Genomic DNA, 18,629 nt, shown 5'->3' on the forward strand with positions numbered 1-18,629 from the left:
CACTTAATGAGACATAGTGGAAAGAACATGGAATTTGTCGTTGGTGAACTTGGGCCTGAGTTTCTGCTTTTATTAATTTATTAGCAATATGAACTCTCTAACCCTCAATTTCTTACTTTTAAGAATGGATTACAGTAATGTTTATATTTTGGAGTTGGGTATTCACACAAATGTGAATTCACTGTACATAAGTACTCAGCCTAGGGCTGGCTACACACATCGAAGCTGATGAAAATTAATCTTATTTTTGATGAAATAAAAGCATATATACCCAATTAATTTTATGACATAAAACTCTTCATAACCAAAAGTTTGACCTACCTTCTCAACTAAATCTTTCTTACAAACATATTTCTTTCTGAGATAATGGGAGCCCATCAGTGTTCTTACATTGGTAGAGCAGTTTGGATTTGGGTATTGTAGGCTTTGTCATTGGTGTTGCAAGTCAAGTGCATATTGTGTCCTCCACTTCCTTCTTCTTCTTCTTTTTTTTTTTTTTTAAAGATTTTATTTATTTGTTTGTCAGAAAGAGAGAAAGAGAAAGCACACAAGCAGGCAGAGAGGCAGGCAGAGGCAGAGAGAGAGGCAGGCTCCCTGCTGAGCAAGGAGCCCAATGTGGGACTTGATCCCAGGTCCCTGAGATCAGGACCTGAGCCAAAGGCAGCAGCTTAACCCACTGAGCCACCCAGGTGTCCCCTCCACTTCCTTCTTGATTATCATCTCTACCTTTGTCATTTCTCAACATTCTGTCTTGTTTCCTTTCCTTTTCTTTTTTTTTTTTTCATTATTGTCTAACAACAGTAACAACATTACTGAAAATATTCCACTTTGAAAATTTGCTTACTGGTAACATGTACTCCTTTGAATGGTTTCTAGCTACATTTCTGAACAGTGTGGTTTTGGCAGTGCTACCTATAAATAAACTGAAACTGATGGGTATTTTAATACCTGGATTTTTTTTCTAGGTAAGTCCTAACCTGTGCATATTCATTGTAGGTACATTCCAAATACTGAAAACAAATTAAGATATATTCTATAGGTTTGTTGTGTAAGTCCAGAAGTAACTGACTGGCTAGATCTGAAGAGAATTAAAAACCCACTTCTGACAAGCTAATTTTGGCAAAGATATGTCCTATTTTGGCAGATTTATAAGGGATACTGTGTATACATTGCAGGGTTCTTGTTTTCTGACCAGCAGCCAGACAGGGTTAATAATGATTTTTGCAAAATGACAAGAGCTGAGATAGTGAATGCCCTGATCTTTTGGGGGCAGGAAGGATCTTCAGTTTCTCATAACTTTTATAAAGATTTTCCAACCATCATCCATCATTCCTGAAGTTTACCTAAGAAAATCATTTTTTCTTAGGGGTAAAATAATGTTTGGCTGCCTGTGTCTAGGTACATTGTTGAACAAATGTAAAAATGGAAGAAATTAATGGAAAATTAGAAAACCAAATAATCCATATATTTTGTTCACTCTAAACACAGCTAGTAACAAAATAATCGTATAATCTGAGTCTAACTTGAATGAATGGTCCTAGCCATTCTAGTCTACTTGGAGCTCACACTTGAGAAATTAAGACTTTTGGAGTGTTAAAGCCACAGAGCACCTACTTTATGACTTTAAAAGCCACAGGAGGGGCACCTGAGTGGCTCAGTAGGTTGGGCCTTTCTCTTCAGCTTAGGGGTTCAGGTCATAATCTCGGGGTCCTGGGATCCAGCCCTGCATTGGGCTCTCTGCTCAGTGGGGAGCCTGCTGCTCTACCTACTTGTGATATCTCTCTCTGTGTCAAATGAATGAATAAAATCTTAAAAAAAAAAAAAAGCCATAGGAATGGCTGTTGCTGCTTGCCTAGCAGACATCATCAGATCAATAATAGTAAAAGTGTTGGTTTTAAGGCACTCCCATCGCAAATGTCTTGGTTTACTCCTAGAAAGTGTCCTTCTCATATTTTTTTAAAGCCTTGAAAAATTACTGCCCATACAGATCAAAACATCTCACATCTCAGCTTCAAGGAATTTAGAATTCTTTTGATAAAGTATAGCAGAAGTGGGGACGCCTGGGTGGCTCAGTGGGTTAAGCTGCTGCCCTCTGCTCAAGTCATGATCCCAGGGTTCTGGGATCGAGTTCCACATCAGGATCCTTGTTTGGCAGAGAGCCTGCTTCTCTCTCCACCTCTGCCTGCCTCTGCCTGCTTGTGTAGTCTCTCTCTCTCTTTCTGACAAATAAATAAATAAAATCTTTAAAAAAAAAAAATCTAGCAGAAGTGTTAAGAAGCATTATCGGAGTCTGTTTTGCTAATAGACCCATGAACTTATATTAAGTGTACTTAATTCAGTGCTGATTTAGTAAATCTAGCTTTTGAAAATGGCTATAAAAATTTTACCAAGTTGCGTGTTCAAGGTTGTTTATTACAGCATTGTTAGTAATAACAAAAGGAAAAAAGGAGAAATTAAGAGGAAGTGTTTATCAATAGTTGTCTGGTAAAATGGCATATCATGCCATGTTGGAGATATATATGTGTCCTGATGTGAAAAATGCAAGGTGCCAAATGTGCATAGTAGCTGCCATTTTATGCCATGTGGGATATATTTGATAAATGTGGTTTTTTGTCCTAATTCTTAAGCTCATTATTATCATTCCTCTCCATAATAGCAATTGGAGAATTGGAAGAAAAGTAAACTGATTGTGCTACAAATTTAAACAAGATTTGATGATGGTGATAATGATAGTAACATTTATATAGTGCTTACTGTGTCCTAGGTACTGTTCTATGTTTTAAACATTTAATCTTGATAACCTGTGAAGCTGGGACCACCTTTCTCCCTGTTTTTCAGATGAGGAAACTGAAGCACAGATGTTGATTAGTTTCAAACAAATTTGCACAGCCAAGGTGTGTCAGAGCAGTTCTATATATCCTTGCAGACTGACTCCAGTGTTTCTTTGCTCTAAACTACCAGTGCTATGCAATCTCTCAACTTTTGACCTTGATGAAATCTAAATAAGATATTTTATGTCATTTCTTTCTTGTAGACAAAGATTTGCTTGTATTTGTACATGCTGCATAAATCCCAGATAGTCTTACTGCTCTTCCTCAGAGCAATCTGTTATGTATTTACTTAATCTTGTCACTTTTAATCAGTTAGGTGGTTTTCAACTGGGGTGTTTTGTCCCCCAGGACACATTTGGCAGAGTTTGGAGACGTTTTTGCTTTTCACAATGGAGCCGAGAGGTGGGATAGGTTTGCTACTGACATCTGTTAGGTAGAAGGCAGAGGTGCTCCTAAATATCCTAAAAAATGCATAGTACATCTTCCCATAACAAAAACCCATCCAACCTAAAATGTAAATAGTGCCAAGATTGAGGAACCCTGATTTAGTGGGCATAAGTGGGAATAAGTTCTCATAACTGAATTTCTTTTCTGAAAAATACCAAGTATATTATTTTGTTTTTAAGCTAATGGCATTGAGAAAAGTGAGTTTTATTTTTACTGTTTTTGCACACTTGTTACTCCCCTTTTCTGTCTGGTATTGTGTGATCTGTAAGGGCCAGAAGGGTAGCAAATTCATAGGATATCTACTCACACATTGAAACATGAACTTGTTTGGCCCCTAACTTGATCACTTGATTGGGTGATTGGATGATTAAGATGAGCACTTGAGTGGATTTAAAAAAGTGTGTTCATAAACTGTTTGGGGAGATGACAAGAGTGCTACAAAGTAAACATTTGAACGAATGATTAAACAATTGTAAGCAAAAGCTGTGTCCTCTCTGATTGAATAAGCACTTTAAAAATGGGAAAATCCTTTGCCATTAAAAAAAAAAGTTTGCTCTAATTTCAGGAGATAAGAGGGAAAGTGGGAGAGCTAGGAGCTCAGGGGGAGCAATAAGAAAGGCTTCTTACTGTTGTAAAGATACAGATGGTAATACCTTATTTTTCAACCAGTAGAATAACCCCTGGATAAAATCATTTTACTTGGTGGACAAAGGTGTGCTATAAACTGGGGTGCCTGGGTGACTCAGTCAGTTGAACGTCTGCCTTGGGCTCAGGTCATGATCCCAGGTTCCTAGGATCAAGCCCCACAATGGGCTCCCTGCTCAGTGGGGAGTCTGCTTCTACCTCTGTTTCTCTCTCTCTCTCTCTGTCAAGTAAATAAATAATATCTTTATAAAAATTTAATACCCCACGGGAAACCAGATCCATCCTTTCTCCTATGTTAACTCTTACTTTAAAGGTTTCCTTTAGCCTCTTCTAGAATGATGATCACTGGATTATTTTAGAAGCACAGTGTTAACGTTTCAGGCTGGCTACTTCCTTTCCGTTGCTAGGCACTGACACCTTCCTTCCCCACAGAGGCTGTAAAGTGCTGCTGTTGTCCCTGCTGCTGTTTGCAGTGGGCTGTGCCACACATGATCTGCTTAGCTCCTGGGAAATGATGGGGTTGCTGATACTCTCCTGAAAAACCTTTCATCACAGAGATTCAGCTCAGGTTGTATTTCTAAGCAGATTGAAAAAGCCATTAGCTTTTCTTAACTCTTAATTTGGGATCCAAATATCTTCTGATTTTTTAATATGCCCTTTTCTTTTTTCAAGCTGAACACTGAATAGCTTACTAGAGGCCTTCTCTACCTTATTGCCTGAGAATTTTCCTCCCTTTTCAGGCTCCCTTTGACCTGTGTAAACAACTGGCTGAAGGAAAGCTTATCAGAGTGAGAGGTATCTGTGTCTGGGCTTTTAAATTCTGGAAATGAGGCGATTACTTTGTTTAGAAAAAGCATGTGTGTTTAGAAATGCTGTGTGTGAGATACTGCCTGACTTACTTTTTATTAATACAAGCTGGGAGGTTATAGAAAACATAAAAGAAAAACAGTGTGATCACAATCCTAGAATTCTTAAATCTATGTACTTTTCTATACAGCTTTATTGAAGAGATGAAGTAGAGCTGATTTAATGTGAAAGAATAACATCGCTCTGCTTCATTATTAACATTAGATTGTATCTTTCGCTGGTATTGAACAGGGAATGCAAATGTAAATAGTTATAGGATTCTGCTTATTGAGTTTTTGAAAATAAGAGAAACTATAAAATAATTTACCTTGGAGAACTGGATTCTGCATAGATGAGTTATCCTGATGGCAAGACATAACTTTGTTAGGGATGGAGGAGAAGCTAAGAGGTGTTTAAATGAAGAAATGTATTTTTTTAAACTTTTTAAAAGTGTTGACATACAATGTTACATTAATTTCCAGTGTACAAGTGTACAGCACAGTGATTCATCATTTCTATAGGTTATGCTATGCTCACTACAAGTGTAGCTACCATCTGTCACTGTACATCATTATAGTATTATTGACTGTGTTCCTATATTGTGCCTTTTATTCTCGTGACTTACTCATTTCATAACTGGAAGCCTGTATCTCCTACTCCTCTACTCATTTTCCCTGTGTCCCAACCCCTTTTCCTCTGGCAACCATCGCTTCTCTGTAATTATAGGTCTGATACTGCTTTATGTTTGTTTATTCATTTGTTTTGTTTTTAGGTATTTGTCTTGCTCAGTCTGACTTATTTCATTTAGCAGAATACTTCTAGAGCCACATATCTTGTTAACAAATGGCAGGATCTCATCCTTTTTTATTATGAAGTAATATTTCATTGTATTATGTGTATGTATATATACTATATCTTCCTCATCCATTCATCTATTGACAGACACTTGGGTTGCTTCCATATCTTGGCTATGGTAAATAATGCTTCAATAAATAGGGGCATCTCTTTAAATTAGTGTTTTCATTTTCTTTGGGTACTTAATAGAATTATTGGATCATATGGTATTGCTGTTTTTAATATTTTTAGGAACCTCCATACTTTTTTCCACAGGGGCTGTACCAATTTCTGTTCCCACCAAGAGTGTATGAGGGTTCCTTTTTTTCCACAACCTCGTCAATACTTGTTAGTAGATGAGGAAATTTAGATAGAAGTGTGTGTGTGTGTGTGTGTGTGTGTGTGTAAATGTTTGTGGTTTGTTTGTTTGTTTATTAACATGTATTATTTGCTTCAGGGGTGTAGGTCTATGAATCATCAGTCTTATACAATTCACAGCACTCACCATAGTACATACCCACCCCAATGTCCATAATCCAGCCACCCTATCCCTCCCCACCCCAGCAACCCTTAGTTTGTTTCCTGAGATTAAGAGTTTCTTATGGTTTGTCTCCCTCCGTGGTCCTATCTCGTTTAATTTTTTCCCTTCTTGCCTCCCAGGACCCCCCACCCTGCCTCAAATTCCTCATATCAGAGAGATCATATGATAATTGTCTTTCTCTGATTGACTTATGTTGCTTATTTGTGTTTTGATTAAGAAGTATCCATTGAATTGTTGGAGAGTTACCCTTGTCTTTCAAGACTTATCTGTGTACTTTAGAGCTGGTGTAAGTCAAACATAGAATATAGGTACAGGCAATATCATAATTAGGAATACCAATTTGGGACTTCTTTTAGCCAGGCACTGAGTTGCCAGTTCACTAATGACAGGATGCTCAGACCTCAAGGCTTATGAGGGGTCAGGTCCTGCTGATACTTCTTTTCTATGTCTTGTCTTTTCTGGCATTTAGGGAGAGTCAGTATCAGGTAAAATAGTGTTTCTTTGAGTAAATGCAATCTGAATTCTTAATAAGTGACTTGGGAATGATCTTGTAGAACATGTTTTCTTGATTTAGGAATTACCTATGCTGAATTGCGTTTTTAATAATGGGCCTCTGAAAGCTCTACAATCTAACTTAGGGCTATGCTATTAGAGAAACTGGCTATCTAGTTATTAGGATAAATAAGTGGTTTAGAGGCAAGAAATGGGAAATTTTTTCTAGTCTTGGGCTTGGCAGCAAGGCACTGTAGGTCTGGTTTCTTTGTGCTGTTGCTATCACTTTCTTTTCTTTTTCTTCATCATTTCTTTCTCTGTCCCAGAATACTGAACAGTAGTTTCACATGTTTGCTCTAATACTTCCTGATGTTCAGACAAAGGGATTAGAAAGGGAAATCAGCCTAACAGGAAACAATGGAGTCTGGAGGCTTGAATTTTCAAAAAATACAGAACAAATGTGATTAATTTAATTTAATTTTTTTGAGATATAAATATAAGCTTATGTGTAGAAACAAATGAGTTTTAACCTTAACCCTTTGAAATCACACTGTAGTATATACCTTCTTTTAAGTAACATCTTCTTTCATTATATGTTTGTAAACTTATGTGTTGAAGCATATGAGAATAGTGTGTTCAACTTACTGAAACTACACTGTTCTTAATCTTTAAAAAAAAAAATCCTTCATTATGATAGAAGAATATACAAAGTTATATATAGAAGCATACGGGAGAAGCCAAAACTACACTGTGTATATACCTTCTTCCCAGTAACATCTTTCATTAAGATATGTTTCTTTTTTGGTTGTTTTTATTTTAATTCCTGTTAGTTAGCATACAGTGTTATATCCATGTCAGGTGTACAGTACAGGGTCTCAACAATTCTATATATCGCCTGGTGCTCATCACCAGAAGTGCACTTCTTAATCTCCATCACTTATTTAACCTATCCTCTACCCCTCTCCCCCTTCTGGTAACCATCAGTTACCTATTTAAGAGTCTGTTCCTTGGTTTGTCTCTTTCTTTTTTCCTTCACTCATTTGTTTCTTAAATTCCACATATGAGTGAAATCTTATAGTATTTGCTTTTCTCTGGTCATTTTTCTTAGCTTTATACTCTGTAGCTCCATCCATGTCATTGCAAATGGCAAGATTCATTCTCTTTTATGGCTGAATAATACTCTGTTGCATACATGTGTACCACATCTTTACCCATTCATCTATGGATGCACATTTGGGCTCTTCCATAATTTGGCTATTGTATATTGTGCAGCTATAAACATCAGGGACTAAATGGACTAATTTTAGAAGAATTGTTTTTGGGACAGTTAAGTAGAGAGCTATATAAATAGATATTCTAATGGACACTCTTTTCTTTTTGTTTTTTTTTGTGTGTGTTGCTGCAGGCTTTTGTTTTGTTTTGTTTTTAAAGATTTTATTTATTAATTTGACACAGATCACAAGTAGGCAGAGAGGCAGGCAGAGAGAGAGAGGAGGAAGCAGGCTCCCCGCCGAGCAGAGAGCCCAATGTGGGACTCGATCCCAGGACCTCGAGATCACGACCCGAGCCGAAGGCAGCGGCTTAACCCACTGAACCACCCAGGCGCCCAGCAGGCTTTTTTACTTTTTGAGGAAACATCCACAGTGTTCATTGATATTTGAACCAGAAAGTATACATTCTACCTTTCTTATTTTATGAAGATACCGAATCACATCTATTGGGGGAAAGTGACTGTTAACTTTTAGACTAAAAGAAAACAGAACAATTAGTGTTATTGAAGATTGTGTTAAATAGGAACTCATACACTCTAGAAAATAAATTAGTATGAACCTTTTGGGAAGCCATTTAGCAATATGCACTGAGACTTAAAATATTTGTGTCTTTTGATTGAGAAATTCTACTTTTGAGAATTTCTTGTAGAAATTACAGAAATTTTGCTTCTGAGAATTTCTTGTAAGCAAATAATCATAAATACAGAAAAGGCTTATGGATGGTGAGTTTTATCACAAAATTAATTAATGAAAAAATAGGAAACAGACTAAATGTCCATCTATAAAGTAATGTTCTAGGAAACCCCAGTCAACCAGTTGTTGTGTTGATACATTTTTGTGTTGATAGGGTGAGAATACAAAGTAGGGGTGTAAAATAACAAAATGCTTTTGATACAGTGTTCAGTGGTGAAAATTGTAGAACATTGTTTATTCAGTGTGCTTACAAATTTGTAAAATATACTTATGCTTGGACAGAGCATATTAAAGTGTAGACAGTGACTTATATTTGGATGTAATTTTCATTTTCTTTTATACCTCTTTTAAAATTTTCTTCAATTATCATGTATATTTTTATTGTGGGGAAAAAGAATGTAATCCTTTTACCTTCCCACTAAAAATATACTTTTCTTACAGCTTTAAGCATCAGTAGTAAAAGTCTGCAAGCATTGGAATAAGACTTCTGCAAAACAACATTGTGGAGCATGGATTCTCTATCAGAAGAGTTTTTTACAAGGTAAGTAAGTGATAGGGTGAGAAAACCAACCACATTTGTTGCATTTTGAAAATACAACATTTGTTCTTTCCACATAACTTTGGGAAGCTAGTGTGATTGAGATACCCTTATGTTTGGAGGTAATTTAGTGACTTTGATTAGGGGGGGATATAGACTGCGTGAAATCTAATTACAGAAAATTTCTCTTAAGGGCCACACTCTGTCTAAAGAGTTAAGAGTTGAGAAATGTACTACAGCTTGCTACATGTGGACATTCTCGCCAAATAGATTAATGTGATCTATTAATTTATTTTATGAGGATTTACTATAATGCTTGTAATGTAAAGTACCTCCTTGGTACTTAGAGAATAAAGACAGACAAAATTTTGGGTACTTAGAATTAAAGTGTAGTAGGAAAATATATAAAAAGTTATATTTTTAGGCAAAGTGCATGCATGATGCATGGTTATATGTAGAAAGGAACAATAATGATTGACTGGGGTTGAGTAGGTTTCCACCAGATGACACTTGAACTGAACATTAAAGAAAGGATAAGGAGCATTTTGATGTATGTAGAAATGGAAGGAAACAACAAGAAAAAGTACTTAAGATAAATGACTGGGAGGATTTCAACTGTCTTCTAAGGAGTTTAGCTTTATTTTGTGCAGAACCAATGACATTTTTTTAAAAAAAGGAAATGTTACACTGTATTTTGGAAAGAATATTTCTTGGTGATGGGAAGGAAGAGACAACAAAATACAACCTAGTAATAGCTCAGGAGGAGCTGATGAAGTCTTGCAGTGGTAGGAGTAGAAAACAGAAGAATTTGTAGAACTAGAATCAACAGAATTACATGACTGCTTAAATATGAAAAAAGTGGCAAAAGAGAAAGATGACTCAAGGGTTTCTAAGGACCGGAAGAAGATATGTATCATTAACTAATATGGGGCTAAAAAAGGGAGACAGGTTTATATGTGTACATTATTTTAATGTGTGCATGAGAAAGAGAGGACAGATGATGAATCATTTTTGGACATGAGGAAATTGAGGTGTTGGTAAAATATCTTAAGTTATAAGTTGTTGAGTAGATGGTTAGAAATTTGTAGTAGTGTCAAAAAGCAAGGCTGAAAGTATAGATTCAATGGTCATTAGAATGGATGCTATTAGGAGGAGGGGCAAGATGGTGGAGAAGTAGGAGACCATGTTTCAACCTGTCCCCTAAAGTGAGCTAATTATCTACCAGAATACTCTGAACACCCATGAAATCAGCCTGAGATGTAGGATTATACACTTCTGGATCTCTTGGGGTGGGGGTGTGCAGAAGACACCAGTAGAGAGGTAAAAGCAGAGTGGGAACAATTGGACTGATATCAGAGGATAAACAGAAGGGGGAAGGAGCCACCAGAAATGACCCTTTGGAAAGTAATGCCCCAATATGAAAGTGCCCTATGATTGGGGGCCATCATTAACTTGGAGTCTTGTTAAAAGCACATAAAAAGAGCAAAAGATCTTAAGGGGCAACTGGTAGAGTCGGGCGGTCATGGGTACAGGCCTATGCCCATGGTCCCAGGACAGACACTGCTAGCGACCACCCATGCCAGACACAGTGCAGTGGTAGAGCCTCCAGTTCCTGGTCCCGAAGCCCCCAGTGTTGCGAGGCTTGCACCACTGCTTGGGCTTGGCTGGGGCACACTCCCACCCCCGCATGGGGGAGTCTGGTGGGGCACTTTCTAGAACCACAGCCTTTTGCACTCTGCGCTCACTGTGCGACTGTTGTTGGAACTGAGATCCCCACCCGCACCTGAGTGTTCTCTGCAGGCGCTAGCTGGGTGATCTCTAGGCCCCACTGAGAGTCTGGACACTCCCAGGAACTCAGTGAAATCTCTGGTCCGGAGCTCTCTACAGGCAGCAACCTATGAAACCTTGAGGTCTGAACCCCAGACAGCAGTCCCAGCAAGGGCAGCCACTGGAAGTGGGCTCCCTGGACCAGTATCGCTTGCAGTTTTACCAGCACGGCAGTGCAGAGACAAGTGGGTGCTTCTGGCAACCCCTGAGTTGGTGGCTGGGGACATGCACTACCTGTGGGAAGTTGCGTGGTTCAGTGGAGTTTACAGAGGGGGAGTCTGTGTGTTCTGGATTACCCAGAGGGGAGCAGACTGAGGCTTCTCCCTGAGACGGAGGTCTGGGTATAGTTTGCTTTCCATGAAACCTCCAAAAAGACCCCAAAAGCTGCCAAAGAACAAAAGTCTCCAGAAAGCAAAAGCCTGAAAAACCAGTTTCCACAGAGCCCAGCCCCTTGATAGGGGGCAGGAGGATTCAACTCAAGCAAGCCTGACTGAAAAACAATGTGGCGCCCCACCCCCACCCCCGCCAAGAAAGCCAGCCAAAATAATGAACAGACAGCCACTGCAGAGTCCCCATAAAACTGTAAAACCCCAATATTAGGGGAAAACAATACATTAAGCTCCCGGTATTTCTCTAAAACCTGTTTCTGTTTCATAGGTACAACTTTTTTTTGTTTTGTTTTCACTATTCTTGTTCTTAACTTTTTTTTTAAACAACTCACCCTTACAACTAGAGGTTTAATACAATGTATTCCAAAATAACCTTTTAACTTGAACTTTTTTCATACATATACTTGTATTTTCCTTTTTCTATTTTTTAACTATGCATATAGAAATAAGCTTCAAGGTAATCCTCTTTCCCTAGTCAATACTAACCTTATATATAATCCAGTTTTAATTTTCCTTTATCTCTGGAAAGTTGAGTCCTTTAACAAAGATACCAAGATACACCCACGAAGAATCAAAATAACCTTCCTCACCCACATTTTTCTTCTATCCTGTCTTTTTCTTCTGTCAGTGTTTCTGTGTATTTATTTATTTATTTATTTATTTTTAAGTTTATTTATTTGACAGACAAGAGATCACAAGCAGGCAGAGGCAGACAGAGAGGAAGGGAAGCAGAGAGCACCATGCGGGGCTTGATCCCAGGACCCTGAGATCATGACCTGATCCAAAGGCAGAGGCCCCAACCCACTGAACCACCCAGGCACCCCTCTGTGTATTTATTTTTGTTCTGGTATTATATAAATCCTGCCCTTGGGGTTCATTTTGGCTGGGTTCTTTCTTTTTCTTTTTTTCTTATAATTTACTTTAGTCCATCTTTTGCCCATCCATTTTTGTTTCTATATCTTATAAATCTTACCTTTGGGGCCCATTCTGGCTGGGGCTTTTCTTTCTTTCTTTTCTTTTCCTTTTTTTTTTTTTTTTTTTTTTTTTGTCTCTCTCTCTCTCTCTTTCTTTTTTCTTTCTTTTTGGTGGTGATGGAATTGCTCAGAAGCCTTCCAGGGTGCACCTTGCCTAAATCACAGTTGATATATTTAGCTACACATCCCCTCAACCTCCTCTCACCAAAAGGACTAGGAGGAGGAACACCCAACAAAAATTCAGAGGAAAAATTCAGAGACTGTGCCCTCTCCATCAGAGCTATTGGATGTGGACATAAACAGTATTTTGGAAAGGGAATTCAGGGTAACAATTAACCAGGCAATAGCTAGGTTGGAGAAAACCATTAGTGACAACATAGAATCAATTAGGGCAGAAGTGAAAGCCGACCGGGAAGAAGTTAAAAATGGTATCCATGAGACCCAATCTAATCTAAATACTCTAATAGCTAGGGTAACCAACACAGAAGATAGAATTAGTGATCTAGAGGACAAACTGATAGAGAAAAAGGGTCAGGAGGAGGCCTGGAACAAACAGCTTAGAAGCTATGAAAACAGAATTAGGGAAATAAATGATGCCATGAAACATTCCAATATCATAATTACTGGGATCCCTAAGGGGAAGAGAAAGAAAGGAGACTAGAAGATATAGTTGAATAAATTGGGAAAATTTTCCCAATCTGGGGAATGGAACCAGCGTTCATGCTCTAGAGGTAGAAAGAACAGCCCCCCAAGATCAATGAATCTAGAAAGACCTCGAGGCACTTGATTGTAAGACTAAAGAATCATAATTTTAGACAAGAGCTTTTGAGAGCAGCTAGGGGGAAGAGATCATTATATACAGAGGAAGGTCCATCAGAATGAGGTTAGACCTATCCACAGAAACCTGGCAAGCCAGAAAAGGCTGCAAGACATATTCAGGACACTAAATGACAAGAACATGTGGCCAAGAATACTTTATCCAGCAAGGTCAACATTCAGAATGGATGGAGAGATAAAAGAGCTTCCAAGACTATCAATGTTTAAAAGAGTATGTTACCACCAAGCTGGCACTACAAGAAATATTAAGGGGTGGGGTTCTATAAAAAAGGAAAGAACCTAAGAGTGTCATAGAACAGTAATTTATAGAGATAATCTATAGAAACAAGAACTTCACAGGCAACATGTTGTCACTAAAAACATATCTTTGAATAATCATTGTCAATGTGAACGGCTTAAGCACTTCCATAAAATGACAGAGTTGCAGATTGGCTAAAACGACAGGACCCATCCATATGCTGTCTACAAGAGACCCATTTGGAACCCAATGATATATTCAGATGGAAAGTGAAGGGATGGAGAAGCATCCTTCATGCCAGTGGGCCTCAAAAGAAAGCTGAGGTAGTGATTCTTATATCAGATAAATTAGATTGTAAACTAAAGACTATAGTCAGAGATAAAGAAGGATACTACATCATTCTTAAAGGGTCTGTCCACCAAGAAGATCTAACAATTGTAAATATTTATACCCCCAGTACAGGAGCAGCAAACTACTTAAGACAACTGTTAATCAAGATAAAGAATCATATTCAGGGTGCCTGGGTGGCTCAGTTGGTTGAACAACTGCCTTCGGCTCAGGTCACGGTCCTGGAGTCCCGGGATCGAGTCCCACATCGGGCTCCCAGCTCCATGGGGAGTCTGCTTCTCCCTCTGACCTTCTTGCCTCTCATGTTCTCTCTCACTGTCTCTCTCTCAAATAAATAAATAAAATCTTTAAAAAAAAAAAAAAAGAATCATATTCATATGAATACATTAATAGTAGGGGATCTTAACACATCACTCCCATTAACAGACAGATTATCCAAGCAGCAAATCAATAAATGCACAAGAGCATTGAATGACACATTGGACCATTTGGACCTCATAGATACATACAGAACATTCCACCCTAAACCATTCTTCTCAAGTATACATGAAAGTTTCTCCAGAATAGACCACATACTGGGTCACAAATCAGGGCTTAACTGATACCAAAAGATTGAGATTAGCCCCTGCATATTTTCAGACCACAATGGTTTGAAACTGGAACTCTACCACAAGAAAAAGGATGGAAGGAATTCAAACACTTGGAAGCTAAAGACTACCCTGCTTAAGAATGTTTGGATCAACCAGGAAATCAAAGATGAACTTAAAACAATTCATGGAAACCAATGAGAATGAAGACACTTCAGTCCAAAACCTATGGGATATGGCAAAGGCAGTCCCAAGAGGGAAATACAAAGCCATCCAAGCCTCCCTCAAAAAAAATTTAAAAATCCAAAAATTAAAAAATCTTTATACCATAAAGAACTGGAGAATCATCAAATTAAAGCAACCCCACACACAAGAAGGGAAATAATCAAGATTAGAGATCAATGAGATAGAAACTAGAGATACAGTAGAACACATCAACAAAACTAGAAACTGGTTTTTTGAAAGAATAATATCGATAAACCATTGACCTAACTAATCCAAAAGAAAAGAGAGAGGACCCAAATTAATAAAATTATTAATGAAAGGGGAAAGATCACGACTAACACCAAGACAATAGACACAATCATCAGAAATTATTATCAACAGTTAATATGCCAATAATTTAAGCAGCCTCGATGAAATGGATACATTCCTGGAAACCTATAAACTTCCAAAACTGAATCAGGAAGAAATTGACAACCTGAATAGACCAATATCTAGTAACGAGATTGAAGCAGTGATCAAAAGCCTCCCAAAATACAAGAGCCCAGGACCTGATGGATTCCCTGAGAATTCTACCAGGCAGTCAAAGAAGAAATAATACCTATTCTCCTGAACCTATTTCAAAAAATAGAAACAGAAGGAAAACTTCCAGATTCTTTTTATGAAGCTGGTATTACCCTGATCCCCAAACCAGGCAAAGACCTTACCAAAAAGAAGAATTTCAGACCAATATCCCTGATGAATTTCAATGCCAAGATTCTCAACAAGATCCTAGCTAATAAGGATCCAACAGTACATTGAAAAGATCATCCACCATGACCAGGTAGGATTTATCCATGGGATGCACTGGTGGTTCAACACTTGCAAGTCAATCAATGTGATAGAACAAATTAATAACAGAAGAGAGAAGAACCACATGGTTCTCTCAATTGATGCAGAAAAGGCATTTGACAAAATCCAGCATCTGTTCCTGATTAAAAAACTTCAAAGTATAGGTAGGGATAGAGGGAACATTCCTCAACTTCTTAAAATCTGTCTATGAAAAACCCACAGCAGATATCATCCTCAATGGGGAAAAGCTGACAGTCTTCTCTTTGAGATCAGGAATATGATAAGGATGTCACTCTAATCACTGTTGTTCAACATAGTATTAGAAGTTCTAGCAACAGCAATCAGACAACAAAGAGAAATAAAAGGTATTCAAATTGGCAAAGAATTCAAACTCACTCTCTTCTCAGATGACATGATACTTTATATGGAAAACCCAAAAGACTCCACCCCCAAACTACTAGAACCCACACAGCAATTCAGTAATGTGGCAGGATACAAAATCAATGGACAGAAATCAGTTGCTTTCTTTTACACTAACAATGAAAATACAGAAGAGTTAGAGAATCAATTCCATTTACAATAGCACCAATAATCATAAGATACCTGGGAATAAACCTAACCAAAGAGGTAAAGGATCTGGACTTCAAGAACTACAGAACACTCATGAAAGAAATAGAAGAAGACACAAAAAGATGAAAGAGCATTCCATGCTCATGAATCAGAAGAATAAACATTGTTAAAATGTCTACACTTTCTAGAGCCGTCTATACTCTCCATGCCATCCCGATCAACATTCCACTAGCCTTTTTCAAAGTCTTGGAATAATCCTAAAATTTGTATGGAACCAGAAGAGACCCTGAATTGCTAAGGAGATTTTGAAAAAAACCCCAAACTGGGGTCTTCACTTTGCCTGATTTCAAGCTTTACTACAAAGCTGTGATCACCAAGACAGCATGGTCCTGGCACAAAAACAGACACATAGACCAGTAGAACAGAGTAGAGAGCCCAGATATGGACCCTCAACTCTGTGGTCAAATCTTTGACAAAGCAGGAAAAAAATATCCAGTGGAAAAAAGACAGTCTTTTCAATAAATGGTGCTAGGAAAATTGGACAGCTATGTACAGAAGAATGAAACTTGACCATTCTCTTACACCATACAGCTAGATAAACTTGAAATGGATAAAAGACCTTAACATGAGGCAGGGATTTATCAAAATCCTAGAGAAGAACATAGGCAGTAACCTCTTTGACATCGACCACAGCAATTTCTTTCAAGACATGTCTCCAAAGACAAGGGAAACAAATGCAAAAATGAGCTTTTGGTACTTCATCAAGATCAAAAGTTTCTGCACAGCAAAGGAAACAGTCAACAAAACAAAGAGGCAGCCCACAGAATGGGAGAAGATATTCTCAAATGACACTACAGACAAAGGGCTGATATCCAAGATCTATAAAGAACTCCTCAAACTCAACACTCAAAAAAACAGATAGTTCAAAAAATGGGCAGAAGACATGGACAGACACTTTTCCAAAGAAGACATACAGACACATGAAAAAATCTTCATCATCATTAGCCATCAGGCACATTCAAATCAAAACCACATGGAGATACCACTTTACACCAGTTAGAATGGCCAAAATTAACAAGACAGTAAGCAACAAGTGTTGGAGAGGATGAGGGGAAAGAGGAATCTTATTACACTGTTGGTGGAAATGCAAGTTGGTGCAGCTGCTTTGGAAAACAGTGTGGAGATTCCTTAAGAAATTAAAAATAGGGCTATCTCATGAACCTGCAATTGCACTACTGGGTATTTACCCCAAAGATAGAGATGTAGTGAAAAGAAGGGCCATCTGTACCCCAATGTTCATAGCATCAATGGCCACAGTCACCAAACTGTGTAAAGAGCCACGATGCACTTCAACAGACGAATGGATAAAGAAGATATGGTCCATATATACAATGGGATATCATGCCTCCATCAGAAGGGATGAATACCCAACTTTTGTATCAACATGGATGGGTCTGGAGAAGATTATGCTCAGTGAACTAAGTCAAGCAGAGAGAGCCAATTATCATATGGTTTCACTTACTTGTGGAGCATAAGGAATAACACGGAGGACATTCGGAGATGGAGAGGAGTTGGGGAAGATTGGAGGGGAGACAAACCATGGGAAGCAAACTGAGAGTTTTGGGGGGGGCTGGGTGAGCCTGGTGGTGGGTGTTATGGAGGGCACGTATTGCATGGAGCACTGGGTGGTGATAAACCATGAATTCTATAACACTGAAAAAAATAAAATTAAAAAAAAATATGGGTGCTGTTAGAATTCATGGAAGTTTGGTTATTTTTTAATTCATCAATAAATATTTGATGAATTTATGTCTGATGTTGGGATAGAGACTTGGAGGTTACATAATGAATTAGAAGGGCCTCATTCCTATCTGAGAGAATTTATTTATATGTGGGCATAAATGTAATTGATTTTACTAGAAAATGTAAGAAAATAGATAAAAATGGAACATTAGTGGAGCAGCTGGGTGGCTCAGTTAGTTACGTGTCTGACTCTTGGTTTCAGCTAATGTGTCATGGGATTGAGCCCCATGTCAGGCTACCCAGTTGCCGGGCAGTCTGCTTGAGATTCTTCCCCTCTGTTCCTTCCCCCACTTCTTTCTTTCTTAAATGGATAAATAAATCTAAGAAATGGAACATTCGTATATATATTATGTATATTTCAGGATATATTATTATAGCAAAACCTCAGCTCCTAGTAAGCAATAGGTGGTAAAAGCAACAAAATAGCAAAAGAAAAATAATATTTCTGTGTCTAGTTCTATCTTTGCTGCTTTCTAGGTGTATAACTTAAAAACACGTTATATAACCTCTCTGGACATCAATTTAATCATTTTAATATATAAAATGACTGCCATAGATGACTGCTTGTATATCTTCCTATACTAATATACCAGGATACATAGTTTGTTTTAAATATTATTAAAATAATGAATGAATATGACAAATAAGGAAGAGGTGTAGCCAGTAGTAGAAGAAGTGGAGGGCTAGGAGGAGAACCAGCAGCAGTGAAGATGACAGAGGTTTTCAAGGACGGTTGGAAGGTATGATGGGCAATGTTAAATGATGCAGAAATACAGGTAGAATGAAGAACAAAGACAAAGCTATTGAAATAAATAGTGGGATTTCATTAGTAACCTTCATTAGAACAATTTTAATGTTGGGGAGG

The 18,629-nt window shown here is 37.9% G+C and overlaps 1 protein-coding gene across 13 annotated transcripts in view; it reads left to right on the top strand.

The window, feature by feature from the left end:
* DZIP3 (DAZ interacting zinc finger protein 3) overlaps positions 1 to 18,629 on the top strand; it is a 108,873-nt gene that overhangs the window by 6,627 nt on the left and 83,617 nt on the right. For 10 of the 13 annotated variants that reach the window (XR_006609080.1, XM_004769131.3, XM_045088312.1 and 7 more), the window contains one exon: positions 9,042 to 9,141. Coding sequence is in view for 12 of the 13 variants with exons in the window: in XM_004769131.3 (XP_004769188.1) it covers positions 9,110 to 9,141 (32 nt within the window). In the remaining variant the exon portion in view is untranslated. Of the gene's footprint in view, positions 1 to 2,838; positions 2,895 to 9,041; positions 9,142 to 18,629 lie in introns of all 13 variants that reach the window. The other 3 variants (XM_045088315.1, XM_045088316.1, XM_045088313.1) reach the window with 1 other exon arrangement.

The sequence above is a fragment of the Mustela putorius genome, unplaced genomic scaffold (genome assembly GCF_011764305.1).
Source record: "Mustela putorius furo isolate JIRA1106 unplaced genomic scaffold, ASM1176430v1.1 tig00003834_pilon_pilon_pilon, whole genome shotgun sequence".
Taxonomy (NCBI): domain Eukaryota; kingdom Metazoa; phylum Chordata; class Mammalia; order Carnivora; family Mustelidae; genus Mustela; species Mustela putorius.